General features: G+C 35.6%; 1 protein-coding gene across 1 annotated transcript; it reads left to right on the forward strand.

Moving 5' to 3' along the window:
- Positions 1-290: 290 nt before the first annotated feature.
- LOC140821388 (disease resistance protein RGA2-like) lies at positions 291-3,530 on the forward strand. Its single transcript, XM_073181864.1, has one exon. The coding sequence runs from the start codon at positions 384-386 to the stop codon at positions 3,489-3,491; it is 3,108 nt and encodes a 1,035-aa protein (XP_073037965.1). The 5' UTR covers positions 291-383; the 3' UTR covers positions 3,492-3,530.
- The last annotated feature ends 11,664 nt before the right edge of the window (positions 3,531-15,194 follow it).

The following is a 15,194-nucleotide window of genomic DNA, read 5'->3' on the forward strand; positions in this document are numbered from 1 at the left end:
GACGATGATACCTTTTCATCGTGAATTTGAAAACGAAAACAAAAATACGTTTTCGTACATTTCTTTGTTAAAAAAATATAATTTTTGAATCTATTTCATATTTTTTGTATAAAATATGTAAAACAAATATAGAACAATTCGTCATAATTTTTCAATTTCTCAATAATATTTATAATTTTTTTGGGATTTTGATCGTGCCCTTGATTCATATGAAAATTCATATCCCACGTTCATGTGGAGCCGTGATAACAAAAAAATAAAAAATAAAGAATTAAATAAAAAACTATTTAACGATTCGTCTTAAGATCTCAATCTATACTGTTTTCAATTCACTTTTTTGCAAGAAACTTGATTCCATTTGAAAATCTTTGAACTTTTGAAATATGGCAGAAGCACTTGTTTCGGCGCTTATGCAAACATTAATTGGAAATTTGAACAAAGCATTGCTGCGAGGTGTTGGGCTCTTTTGGGGCTTAGAGGATGATCTCAGGAGACTTCAAAGTGTATTTAACACAATCCAACTTGTGCTCCAAGATGCTGAAGTCAAGCAGAGAAACAATTTGGTGCTGCAGAATTGGTTGCTAAAGCTCAAGGATATTGCCTATGATGCTGAGGACGTACTGGACCTGATCGCTACCAAAGACCTCAGACGGAGATTTAATTCCGAAAGAGGTAAGCACGGACATCTAACTTCGTTTTTCTCGAAAAGAAACCCGTTGTTATTTCGTGTTGAAATAGCAAGAAACATGAAAGATTTATGGGGAAGATTAAATGATTTAGAGGATGAGAGACATAAGTTCGACTTGAGGGAGGGTGTTATGAATAATCAAGTTGGAGTTGTAGAGAGCCGACAGACTAGTTCATTGGTGAACGAGTCGGAGATTTTCGGAAGAGATGAGGAGAGGGAAATGTTAGTCCAGAAACTGCTCACTGATCAAGATGATCTTTCTGTCTGTGCTGTGTGGGGAATGGGAGGGATCGGGAAAACCACACTTACCCAACTTGTCTATAATGATGAAAGGGTGGAGAAGCATTTTGAATTGCGAATCTGGGTTTGTGTCTCGGTCGATTTCAGCTTGCAGAGGCTGATTAAAGCAATTTTAGAATCTGTACAAGGAGGTGGATGTAGTGTCACTGAGTTGGATCCATTGATGTGTCTTCTTCAAGAAAATTTGAGGGGGAAGAAGTTTTTACTAGTCCTGGACGATGTTTGGAATGAAAACCAAGGTCTGTGGGATTCTCTTAAAGAAGCGTTAAGATGTGGGTCAAAAGGCAGTGGGGTTATGGTAACAACTCGAAATGAAAAAATTGCTCGAACGATGGCTACAGATGAAACCATGTCACACCGAATTGGATATTTATCAGATGCCGATTCTTGGTCTTTATTCAAGAGAAGAGCATTTTCACGTGGAACAGAAGATGAAAACCTAGTCGGAATCGGCGGGGAGATAGTGAAGAAATGTGGGGGTGTGCCTTTGGCGATAAAGGCTCTAGGGAGCTTCATGCGATTTAAAAGCCACGAAAGCGAATGGTTGGCAGTTAAAGAAAGTGAAACATGGAATCAACCGGATCATGGAAACGACATTCTTCCTGTATTGATGTTGAGTTATGACAATCTATCTCCACAAATGAGGCAGTGTTTCTCTTATTGTTGCGTATTTCCCAAGGATTATTGGATGGATAGGGACGAGCTAATACAGCTATGGATGGCAAACGGCTTCCTTCACGAAGAAGGCCAAAAGGACTTGTATCTCATTGGCCACTTCATCTTCAAAGAATTGGTTTGGAGATCCTTTTTGCAAGATGTCGAGAAACACCAGATAGGGAAAATGAGATGTAAAATGCATGATCTAATGCATGATTTGGCAGAGTCGGTCATGAGACAAGAAACTTATAGCTTGGTTGATGGCAATGTGCAGAAAATTCCGCCCAGAGTTCGTCACTTGTCAGGTGACTTCGAATCACTTGAGATGATTGAAATGAAAAAGGATAAGCCCCAACCACTGAACGTGGATACTTTGCACTCGCTTATTCAGCTGGCTTATTATTCGATTTCTTTTAAATTTTTTTTCTCCTTTCTCTCAAACCAACAACATTTAAGAGTGTTGGACATGAGATTTTGCACGGCAAAGGAATTACGAAAGTTTGTTCACAAATGGGAACACCTTAGGTTCCTTTCAATGTCGTGCAGTGAGCTCACGACGCTACCCGAATCCATTACTCGTCTCCACAACCTGCAGACCTTGAAACTTACAAAAACATATTGGCTTCGCATGTTGCCTGAAGGTTTGAAATACATGAAAAATCTTTGGTTCGTGGAAATTGAACACCATGATTCACTTATCTGCACACCACCAGGAATCGGAGAGTTAACTTCCCTGCAAAGACTAAGCATTTTCATTGTGGGTGAAGACTCAGCACACCAAATCAGCCAGCTGAAGGAATTAAATCTTGGAGGGAAGTTGAGCATAAGAGGACTTGAAAATGTGAGAAACCTAGAAGACGTGAAATCTGCCAACATGATTACGAAGCGGAACCTGGTATCTTTGAATTTAACTTGGACAAGTAGCGCAAACAAGATCTCCAAGGAACATTTTGAAGTAACTTTGGAGTATATCCAACCCCATCATAATCTAGAGCAGATCTGCGTTTCGTCATATCAAGGTTCGAGATTCCCAAATTGGATGTCTTCTCCAGCTTTTATTAATCTAAGTGAAATCACTTTGGAAATCTGTGAAAAATGCGAACACCTTCCAGCCCTCGGGAAACTGCCCGCTCTGAAGGTTCTTAAACTTGTTACTTTGGATTCTGTAAGAAGATTGGGTGGTGAATGGTGTGGCGATGGAAGAAGTTCATTTGTTGCACTGACAAAGCTCAGTTTATCGGAAATGCCTAACTTGGAGGAATGGATTATACCAAATTCACATGAAAGTTTTCTTCGCTTAAAATACCTAGTCATAGACAGATGCCCCAAATTGATCCGGTTGCCTTTTCTACAAGTTCTTGAATATCCAACGGAAGGACTCAAGTGTTTCACTTCTCTAGAGGAATTACGATTCTATGAGTGTGATAGTCTTAGATTATTTCCGGCAGCTATTTTGGGAAACATGCCTTCCCTGAGATCATTATCATTCATATGTTGCGAGAAAGTGGATCCATTATCTGGTCCGCTACGAAGAGTCGTCGCTAGCCTTCAAGAATTGGTGATAAGCGAATGTCCAGAGCTCAAATTTTTGCCAGAGAGCATTCAACAATTGAGTGCCCTTAGAACGTTGAGGATAGTGTCTTGTTTAGGCTTATGTTCCTTACCTGACTGGATCGGGAATCTTCGGTCATTGTCAACATTTGATCTTTCTGGTTGTGTTAACTTGACCTCATTGCCAGATGGCACCGGGAATCTTCAGTCATTGTCAACATTTAGCCATTATGACTCTGGTAACTCGACGTCATTGCCATATGGTGGAAAGAAATGGGGCGCACCTCTTACATGAAATATCGAGAGTATCAACCACCTCTAGAGTTTATAACAGATTTTACCTTATAAAGTATATGAGGACTTACGACGATCTAGACCGTGACTCTAATACTACTTGTTGTACAATGGATTTTTTATTTGATCTAGACCGTGACTTTAATTCATTTGATACCAATATTCTATATTTTGGACGATTTTTTGAGTTTGAAACTTAATTGTAACAATCTCATTCTCCACTTAAAAAAAAATCTATCATTGTCCGAAATTTTAAGTGATTCCATTAATATATTTCGATGCAAAATTTTGATAGATTTGGATTAAAAATCCTTAATAAAAACCATTAAAATTGAATGCGTAGTTTTTAAATCACATGCTCATCTAGAGATCTACAATGTTTTTCTTTATTTGACTTTACATTCAATTATATTTTTTGTTCTTTTAAAAGCTTTTCGAAAGCTAGCCACATTAATTAATCGGTTCAATTGTGGATTATAATATTGAATTTCAAAAACCTTTACTTTTAGTTTTAAATTTGATTGGTGGACAAAACCCTTAGCGAGATTTTCATGACCCGCGTCCAGAGCCAGTGTCATCGGTGTTGTGTTCAAATAAAATTCGAAAACAATAAGTCTTGTAGTACGTAATTTAACCAAAAACCACTTTACAATATAAAAACCATAAAAATCATCTTTACAACTTAAATTCTTAAAATAATAAAAATTTGTGGAAGAGTTTACAACTTTAAATGAAATTAATTAAAAACATAAACTAAATCAAACTTCTTGAGTCATCTAACACTAGCCCCAAGACAAGTCTTGTTTATCTTCCTCTACTTGCTCTTCGAACTTATTTTGAGATGATAGAGTAAGGGGTGAGTATTTTGAAAAATACTCAGTAAGCAGAGGCTGTTCAAGCACAAAAATAACAAACATACTTGATTTTCGAAAGAAACAACATATCATGCATAACATAATTTGTATAGCATATATCATAAGCACAACATAAGCATAATTCGTCCTAGGCACTGAGATACCTCTCATTTTTATGGTTTACTGATTGCAGTTCCTAATTTTTACTCCTCTAAGGGGACAATGCCATATAACGATTACAATTACTACGTGTAAGGTGTCATAAAATTATCATATGTTGGGATTCATACCCATATCTAGGTGAATTCTCACAGTGCCAAAACGTACGATAATTGTATCAAAAAGGGGGTAGAAGCAGAACAACAATGCTTGACCGAAATTTCAAAATCGAACAAAGCCATAATTGAATACATACTTTTAAAACAAGCTCACTTACTAAGGACAAGTGTGCATGTTGCGTATTTATCGCTCACAAGCGCACGATTGTCAAGTTTTAATATATGAGAGTCGTTCCTACGAGGAGTGTATAAATAAAAGTATATCAGTGCTTGTAATTAAAAGTGAAACGACTTCGATTTTTTTTAAATCATAAATTCTAATAAAATAATTTAACATACTCATGAATCAAATTTATTAACATATGAAATCTCAAGTGCATAAAATAAAATAATAATAATTGACTAACCAAAATTCCTCAATTGAACTTTAAAAAGATCGGCTAATAATAAAATTAAGCATAAAAATATCTCTAATAAAAATCATTAATATAATCTTTGAATCCTTAATATAATAAGCTAGTGCGGGAACATAAAGGCCCAAGGATGTGTACTGCTGCACTCGATCGACTCAATTGTCATCGCCTCCAAAAATCATCAAATCCTACATCATACAAACCTAGTGAGTCTAAAGACTCAGCACGTTCTAAACATGGATAACAAATAATATATACACAATCACATGCATTAAAATCATATTTTTATTTAAATATCTTTTAAACATAAATAAACCATTTAAAATTTTTTAAGCATAAATAAATCATTTAAAAATAAGCTTTGAGCATAAATAAATAATTTTAAAAATAACTTTAATCTTCATCATAAATTATATATCATAAGAATCATTTTTATCATAAGCTTTCAATCATATATAATTTTGGGTAAAGTTTGATCCTTGAAAGTGACTAGCTTTTATCCTTTGATCGACTGCAGTCTTAGCTCCACATGGCCCATGGGGGTGTGCATTAGGCTCCACCATGGAAATACGATCGTCGGGACTCCCTCGAGGGCCTTCTCCCATAGACGGACTCCCTTTGGGGCCTTTTCCCATAAATGAGCTCCCTCTGGGGCCTTCTCCCGTAAATGAGCTCCCTCTGGGGCCTTTTCCCCACACGACATCCCCTTAAAATCATATATCATAAATCATATCTTTTGTAAAGTCAATTCACATCCCTCAAAATATTTTTCCTTTTCTTTAAAAAATTATATAATAAGACAGCTTTCCAAAAATAGCATTTTAAACAGTAAAAATTGCACAGCTTTACAATTAAGCGTAAAAATACATATTATCATCAAAATCATCATTTTAAATCATATAATAACATTTAACATGCATTATGATCTTTCGGGATGCTGCCAAGCGTTTACTTATTTTTCTAAGTGTAAAATTATCGTTTTGCCCCTGGATGTAAAAATTCTCGAATTTATCTTTTTCTCACTTTTAATGAAATGGGCTTATTCAAAATAATTATTTAAACTTAAATATAATTTTTTATAATTTTATAAAGCATAAAACTAGGCTTTTCAATTAATTCTTTAATTATCGTTTCGTGCGACGATAAAGTCCCCGATAAATCCTAAACTCAATATTTTGATCCCAAATTTTAAACATAACATTTTTAGTATTTATTCTACCCTTACAAGTCATGAGCCACGCCCATGGACCCATGGTTCGAAATTTCTTCCTAAATTTTTAGAAATTGACCCTTATAGGAACACACCGAGCCATCTCCCAAACTACTCGAGCCACGCCCAAGCCATCTCCAGCAAAACCCTAGCCAACCCACCTAGCAACCCTCCTGAGCAAGCCCTGACCCTAGAACCTAGACCTAGCTCGCACAAACTCACCTGAAACTTGACCCAAGTTCTGCATATTTGTGTGTGTGAGACTCCATGCACTTCAAGGACACCTAACCCAACTAGGACACTTCCAGCTGGTTAACCATCGACCCCTCTCGACCCTTACTGACCCTAGACCAGTCCCAAACCCTAGCCACCCCAGCTCGAACCTCTAAGCCATGCAGCAAACCACCTGTTTGAGAACCCAGTAGCCACGCATAAAATTCACTCACGCCCAAGACTCCTAGTTAGCTTAGGTCCAGGGGCGGAGGCACAGCTTTCTTGACCCAGGCTTTAGGCCAGGTGGTCCAAAAAAATTTATATGTAAATTTTTTATAATTTTGGATAAATATGATATTAGCTCGGGTAGATCAATTAAAAATATTAAAGAATTTTAGAGTTTGAAATTCTAGCCCGTGTAGAATCGGATTCCTGGCTCCGCCACTGCTTAGGTCAGCCCCAGCTAAGCGGCCCCCAAGCCCAGCCGACCCTGACCATCCCTAGACCAAGCCCAGACTCTAACCAGACCAGCCCAAGCCCCTGACCGCACACCCGAAGCCCTGCACCATGACAGCAGTTGCGCGCACTTACCTTCACCATCCCATGCTTCGCTCGAGCCAGCCACCAGCCCACTCACTCCAGCCCCTGGCCCGACCCTTGCCCATCTCCCTTGGACCTTGATGGACCTACCCAGCTCTCTCTTAGCCCCGCTGCAGCCCTCTCCCAAAACCCAGTAGTTGACAGCATATGGGGGAGAGTCCTACTTCACGTGGACTCTTCCCCAGCCTACGACTCGAGCCGTAGCCCTCCTAGGACTCCACCCAGCCCTAGACCGAGACCACCACTTCCCCTGGACGAGCCCCATGACCCCATGCAATAAAATCAAGCCATAGCATTAAGAACAAGCCAACATACCCCATGGCTCCTTCTTGAATTTGACCCACGGTTTTCCAGATTATTTCTCTATTAATTTATCATGTTTTGGCTATAAACCATTCATAATTTATCATGTATTGGCAGCGTGTCCGTTGGATTGAAAACGTTTTTTCAAATAAATGTAAAATCGTCGTTTTTGTGAAAATAATCATTCCACCGTAAAAATAATCCAACCATCATATTTTTCATGCATAAATAATTAAATCAAGCATATTATGATTTGTATGATGTTAAAAGAGTTTAGAAAACGTGCCTTTGCGTTTATAACGTTCGAATATACGATCTTCGGCGAGGGTGTGATGTTGGACAGCCGGACAACGAAAACTCCTAGCCTTTCTTCCCAAACATGATTTTGAAGTTCCTATTGTGTGTGAGTGCATTTTTCGGCTGAAATTAGGGTTAATTGTGGTGTTTTGAAAGACTAGGTAGCTTATTTATATTTTATTATCATGCTAATGGGATTTGGTTTTGGGCATGCAATCTTAAGGGTAATTGGACATACTTAAATTAATTAAATTGGACTTAATAACAATTAATGAATTAATTAATTAAAGTTTATAAAATTAGTTCTCATAAAATAATATTTTTGATCTTTTAAAACTCCTTGTTTACCCAAAACCGGGTTCTCAGGAAAAATCAAGCTCGTCTCGTAAAATAATTTGAAATCTAACATTTTTAGAAAAATTAAATCATTTTTAAATCATATTAGGAAGCCTTGCCATTATTTAATTAAAAATACATATTCTTGTCTTGGTCGTCACCGGTCTCCTTTCCCCTGCCTATTACCGAATATTCGAGAAAAATCCTTAATTTATACAATCATGTCATATTATCAATTTATCATGCAATTATAAATTTAATCATTTAATAAATATCATGCAAGCATTTAAAAACAATTAAATAAAATAATTAACCAATTAAAATAATTTTTCATGCATGCGATTTACGTGGACTGATTTTTCGGACATTACAAAAAGAGTCACAATTTTATCTAGAATAATCAATAGAGGTTGAGTTTACTGAAAAAAAAAATTAATGCAAATAAATAATTGAATTAAATCACCGAATTGAGAGAAAACCAACGAGAGAAAGTTTATAGAAGAGTGATTTCACTAAGTTTCCACGAATAATTATTCCCGGTAGAATTTATATTCATGAATTTTAATTATTTAATGGCCAAGAACAATTAATTATTTTATTCCCATTTTCTCAAGTAACGAATAAATTGTATCATTCAAACTTCGATCCAAACATTCCTAATAAGAATCTAAGTTTAGATGATATATGCGAACGATGTTCTTTATTAAGCCTCGCTAAATTTATATGCCTTCCGAACACTATAAAAATTTAACGATGTGTTACTAATGATCTATAATTCTAGTCAATCTCCCAAGTTGTAGAATTAATCAAATAGCAAAAAATTTATGGTCAGTGAATTACGGTAAAACAAAACTAGAAAACACAATTAAACAGGAAGGAATTCAATTATATAAACAATCGCGTCAAAATTATCTTATCAACAAAGCTACATCATCCTCTAGAATGGAAAAAATTAGTTCATGGCGAAATCTAAACAAAAACAACGCAAGTTTGAAAGTCTAGGCATCTTGACACAAGAAATAAAAAAGGCGAAAAAATTAGAAGACAAATCAGAAGTGGCGTCTCTGTCCCCAGATCTGTCGTTCTTTGTCTTCGTGATCCAGTCTTGCGCTCCAGATCGTCTCCCATGTGTACTCTGCATCTCTCGCTGCATTTTTCTCCCAAAACGGCCGTCTTCCTCTACAACCATATTCTCTTTTTTATTTTTCTTTTCCGGGTCGTAAACGCAATCCCATTTATTTTCCTTCCCAGCCATTAGCGCCAGGGTGTGGCGCCGTCGCGCTGCCTAGGCGCTTGTTCTGGCCCTTGAAATCTTAGCGCTGCAGCGCTTGATCCTTGGCGATGCGGCTCTTGTCCACCAACATTTCACGCTAAAAAACATCTCTAATTGTCATCAACCATCCAATAGTTGTTTATCTCATGCACGACACACAAATAACAAATACCAAGCGTAATTCTATCCGAAACTAACATAATTCAAACAAATTATCATATAAATTATGTGCAATTCTAGCACTTATCAAACCCCCCAAACTTGAACTTTTTCTAGTCCCGAGAAAAATAAAAATTAGAATAGGAACTCAATCCACAAGTAGTGCTAACGAACAAAAGATATGGATATGCAACCATTGATCTTGGCCTCCGACTATTCTATTTTCATGTAATTCGCAATCATTCAAGAGTCACGTGCGTGTTTGATATGTCGATGTTCATTTACCCAATCGAATGCTCAAATAAATTCACAACACTCACTCGCCTTATAAACTCAAGAAATCTTCATTTAGTTCAACCCACTGAAACATCCCGTAATAAAATAACTAATACTACTTTAAAATTTGTGAAAATAAAAAATTTTCTTATTTAAATATTAAACTTTCGCTTTCTGAATTTAATAAAATGGTCGACTAAATTTTTGAAAATAATCCAAGTACAAAATATTTTCATGGCATAAAAAAACATTCAATACCACTGTAAAAGCGTTATCTAAAACGAGTATTGAAAATACTTGTTTGCCAAAATTTTTTTGAATAAATAAAATCAGAGTAAAAATTTTAACGTGCATAAAATCCTTTCATAACTATAGCGGTCCTCGGGTTTGCACTGCACACAGTCTTAGCAATCTCACTGGTTAGCACCTCCTGTCTCCTCAAAAGCATCAACATCTGTATCGATCAAGTCTAGTGAGCATAAAAACTCAACACGCATAAACCATGAAAAGTGAATAGTACTTAATAAAATCACATGTATTTGAAAGTAATGTGTACGAAATAACAGCTGAACATACATAAACATAGACGTGCCATAACTGCATAAACTTTTTCATAAAAGTGCTTCCATCATAACATACATAATCATACTTAATTTTGCGTTGAAATATGTTCAAAGCAAGTGGCCCATAACATGAATCGTCTGATCAGACTAAACCACATTACTGGACTGGTATGTCTCCCTTGTTTCTTATCAGAAAATTACAAATTTTCTATCAAATTGAAGATAACACAGAGTACTAAAAATCGTATGTTGAAAACATTTCCAGAAAACCAACCTATAAGTCACAGAATTTGAAATAACAGAGGGTGACAGGTTTTGTGACACAGAAATTTCACAGCTTGTGCGGTTTTACGATAAAATTCATATCTCCCTCGTTTCTTATCAGAAAATTTCGAATTTATTATCGAATCGAAGATAACACAGATTGATACAAATCAAATGTTGAAAACATTTCCAGAAAAACAACCTATAAGTCGCAGAATTTGAAATAACAGAGGGTGACAGGTTTTGTGACTCAAAAATTTTCCAGAAATCATTAAACCATGATCCATCGAACTTCGCATATAACGAACAAATTTTCATGCATAATATACATCAAAATACATAATATGACGAGATTCAAGCATAAAAGAAAAGTTTATACATGTCTTTGCGTCCAAATGCTCGAATAAACGAATATCGGCGCTAGGATACTTGGAGGGTGAACGGAGGACGATTCCTTGACATTTTTCTTGATAAAAACTCACCAAATCTCCAGAATATTGCTAAATGAGTGCTCAAGAGGCTGCTGCTCAAAGAGGCACAACGCTAGCTTTACACGTTATTTAGTATGTGTAAAAGTGTGAGTGTGTGTGTTTATATCTGTGCATGAGTTTTTGTTTTCTCTTTTTTTAAACTTTTATTCAACTTAATTAAATATATAAACTAATAGTTAGGCTAAATAATTAGGCCCACAAAGTTTATAAAATAATAAATCATAAGTTAAAGAATTAACTACTAATTTTCAAGAATTGCAAATAAATTGCTTAAAATATTTTAATTCATATAATAAATTAAATTTGATCTTAAAATGCCATATTTCATAAATAATTAAAAATAAATAATTTATTGACTTAAAATAAAATATAGAATTTAATTTTTGTCGCCTTAATCGCCTATTATCTCCTATCCCCGGCCAAGCATCGAATATTCGCATGAAAAACTCAAACTCAATAAATGCATTGAAACCTCATAAAAATAAACAAATAAATATTTAAAATAAATTAAACATGTTGAATTCTTCATTTAATTCTTTTAAATCAATTAAATTAATTAATATATTAAATTATGCATGCGGTTTAAATGTACTGATTTTTGGGCACTACACCCACACTTCATTAAAATAAAAATTCACTTACACAGATCACAAAGGACTTTATTGGCGATTATTTGGCTCATTAGATATTCAACACAAGTATACCAAAAATTGACGTCACACAATGAGATGCTTACATGCAAATGATTAAAGTTCATACTTGCTAACCATGTTTCTCAGGTATCCATAAGCTTGACTTGAACAACTTTTCTCTACTAGTATATTGGATAAATGTGACAAAGTTAATATGTAACGTCCCGAAAATTTGAAGGTCCAAGTGAACCACATGCATGCAAGTTATCAAATTTCTTATGTATTTTAATTGCATTTAGTAAATATGGTAGGCATGTTTACATGTTTAAAATATGATTTTCTACTAGAATACATAAAAATTGTTTTCAAGGTCATGCGAGATGCGATCGAGGAACGGAGAGCGGGGGCCATATTAAAGAAAATATTTTATTAACTAATTATTTAAAATTTTTTAACGTGTGGTGTATTTTAAATAAAATTTTCAAAAATGAAGTGTTTTGAGGTGTTTTTACACGTCGAGTCACATTTTCAAACGGTATTCGATTTTTGACAAAAATATGAAGCCCCAAACCCCTCCCACCCTTCCCATAATCACACGCCCATCTCCTAGAATTTTACTAAGACTCCTTCTTCATCAAACACCACACCCACACACGAAACTTGAAGGGAAACACAGCTTTTTGAAGAAAAATTCAGCAAGGGTCACCTCTTCGCCAACGTTCCTCGCATTGCCAAATTGTTTTCGAGCGTAATATACGCAAAGGCACGCCTTAAATTTCTTTCAAACATCTTTCAAACCATATTATGTATATCTGATTATGTTTGCATGAGGAATATTATGCACACGTTTTATTTTCGTTTTTAAGCCTATAAATGCACAAAACTAGTGTTTTCATTATTTAAAATTTCTCATAATGATGCACAAAAGGGCTGCCATAGTTGGGGAACTTGAAAGGATGTTTTTCCACATGTTTAAGAGTCCACAGAGGCATGTTCAAGGGGCTGGACAATAGGGTAACAAGGCTTAACGAAAATATGGGTTCTAGAGTCCTAGGGTTTCGGTTTGGCTTCCTAGGAGGGAACGGCCACCAGCTGATATTTAGGGCGCGTCCAAGAGACTAAAAGGGACTGTAGGATGGTTCTACGGTGGCTGCACAATGGTTGGGGCGATGGCTAGAGTGATCGCACGAAAAGGGGGTCGTGTTGGGCATAGGGGTCGCGGGTTTTTGACTGCGGCTTCAAGGCTTGGTAGGTTTGGTCCAGTAGCTTGCTTTGGGTTTTTTCATGGTCCTAGGAAGGTGATCCAGGGGCTGGTATTGTTGGCTAAGGGCTAGGGTCGAAGCTAACATGGCCATGGGAACTAGGGTTTTTTTTGAAAATATGGCAAAGGTTTAGTAGTTTTCTAGGCTGGTTCGTGGGTCTTGATTGGCTTGATTTGAGTTGAATATGGTTTATTTAGGTGTTATTAAGCTTTGGTTCAAATTTGAGAAAGTTCGGTTAAGTTTCGAGTCAATACGAGTCAAAACCGAGATGTACATCTAAGCTTTAAAAACGATTCGGGAAATTAATCGAGGGGCATAATTTTACATCTAATGAATATTTATGGGAGTGTTTTAAGGTTATATGTTAAATTTGGAATGATTTGGCACATCGTTTTGAGCTCTAAGGATAAATAAGAAAAGTTATGCTTCTACGGGTAAAACAATAATTTTACACCTGAAAAATGTTACACGTCCAGGCAGTGCCTTGAATAATGTAACAAATGTTAAAATGGTTATTTTAAATGTTTATGGAATTTTATGATGAAACGTTAATGCTAAAAGACATGTTGCATGCTTGGTTTAAAAGAAAAATGGTTTATATGTGCATGAATTTTTATAAGTGATGGAAATATGAAAAGTTGAAGGAGGTGAATTGATTGTACTAATATGATGATATGATGATATGATTGGAGATATTGTGAGGGAAAGGGCCCCAGAGGGAACTATTTACGGGAGAAGAACTCAGAGGGAGCCAGACGATCGTATTTCCATCGACATTATATGATGATATGTAAGGCCAAGACTCGGTTGACGGGTGAGAATGTCGCTGATATCCCCGCCGCCCAGTACTGTGGTTACACGTAGATGGATCCATCGACCTTCAGCTGATACGAAGCCACAATTAACGATCCAAATTCAATAAAAAGAAAACGTATACGTATATGATGAAAGAAAATATGATATGATATGTTGAAAGGAAAACGTTTACGTTTATGTTCATGAAAAGTTATTTTAAGTAAAAGTATTTTCACTGTTGCGTGTGGATGTATATGTATTACTTGTTATCATGGTTAAGGTTTATTGAGTCATTAGACTCACTAGGTGTGATTGATGCAGGTGAGCATGAATATGATGGAGGTCTTGATGATTGAACTAGCTGGGCTGAAGGTGTACATAACCCGAGAACCGTCGCTAGTTTTTCCGCACTTGTGTTTATGACTTATGCTAATGATTTATGTTACTTTTAATATTTTAATGCTTATGATTCTTTTGAGAGGTTTTGAGAGGATGTTAGAGTTAAGTTTATTTTTCAAAATGTTAAAGTTAGGTTTGGTTGACGATTTACGATTTTATGTTTCGAATTACTTTCTTTGTGGATTTTCAAATAATAGTTGGTTAGTTATTTTTAAATGCTGCAAAAGTATTTTAAAATATATTTATATATATGTATATGGGTTCGGCTGAAGAGATGGATAAGAAAAAAAATCTAGTAGTTTTAAAGGAAAACGAGTAGTGGACGTTTCATAATAGGTCATGCAGGCTTATAGCGTTAGGCTACAGCACATGGCTATAATAAAGGATATGTAAATCGAAATTTGAGAGAAATATCAGAATTCATAATTTTTACTCATTTTCTTTCTCATTTCATTCACCATTCCTTATTGTTTTCTTCTCATTCATATCCTCCATTTCCTAATATTTTTCTTTTTCACCACTTTTGATTCATTTTTTCATTTTTTTTCTTCTTTTTTGTTTTTAACTCCTTTATTCACATTTATTTTTCTTTTCTTTTCAAGGAGTCGCTGAATCATTTCAACACCGATGCACTTATTTATCTCAAAATTAGGTAGGATAGATAGTAAGTGTATAGGCTTCATTTGATAGTTGTTGTGGGATATAGAATAGATACAAGTTTAGGCTAATTGTATGTCATTGACACACATCACTTGATATTTTAGTAAGCTCAAAACGGGACACTAGAGATACTTCATGTTTATTTGGTAGGCTCAAAGGCTCAAACGGTTTCAAAGATTGTCTAAATCATTTCTATGTCACATATTATCCGTATTTTGTCCGAAAGTGTTCAAGCAAGTTCTAGATTACCCTCAATCCATTAGGTATCTCATATAGACCAATCACATGACTATTAAATCAAAATGATATCTGAGGTAGGTACACAAAAAATTTCAAGCATCTCATTCAGCTCGAAGCTCAATGGGCTAACAATCGATAATAAATAAATAAAACAGGCCCAAAGATATTGAAGAAAAATTGCTTATA

Source organism: Primulina eburnea, unplaced genomic scaffold (assembly GCF_022965805.1).
Source record: "Primulina eburnea isolate SZY01 unplaced genomic scaffold, ASM2296580v1 ctg559_ERROPOS146420, whole genome shotgun sequence".
In the NCBI taxonomy this organism is placed as follows: domain Eukaryota; kingdom Viridiplantae; phylum Streptophyta; class Magnoliopsida; order Lamiales; family Gesneriaceae; genus Primulina; species Primulina eburnea.

What these genes read in the sequence shown, in the direction of transcription:
- LOC140821388 (XM_073181864.1), top strand. Translation starts at nt 384, where the DNA reads ATGGCAGAAGCACTTGTTTCGGCGCTTATGCAAACATTAATTGGAAAT.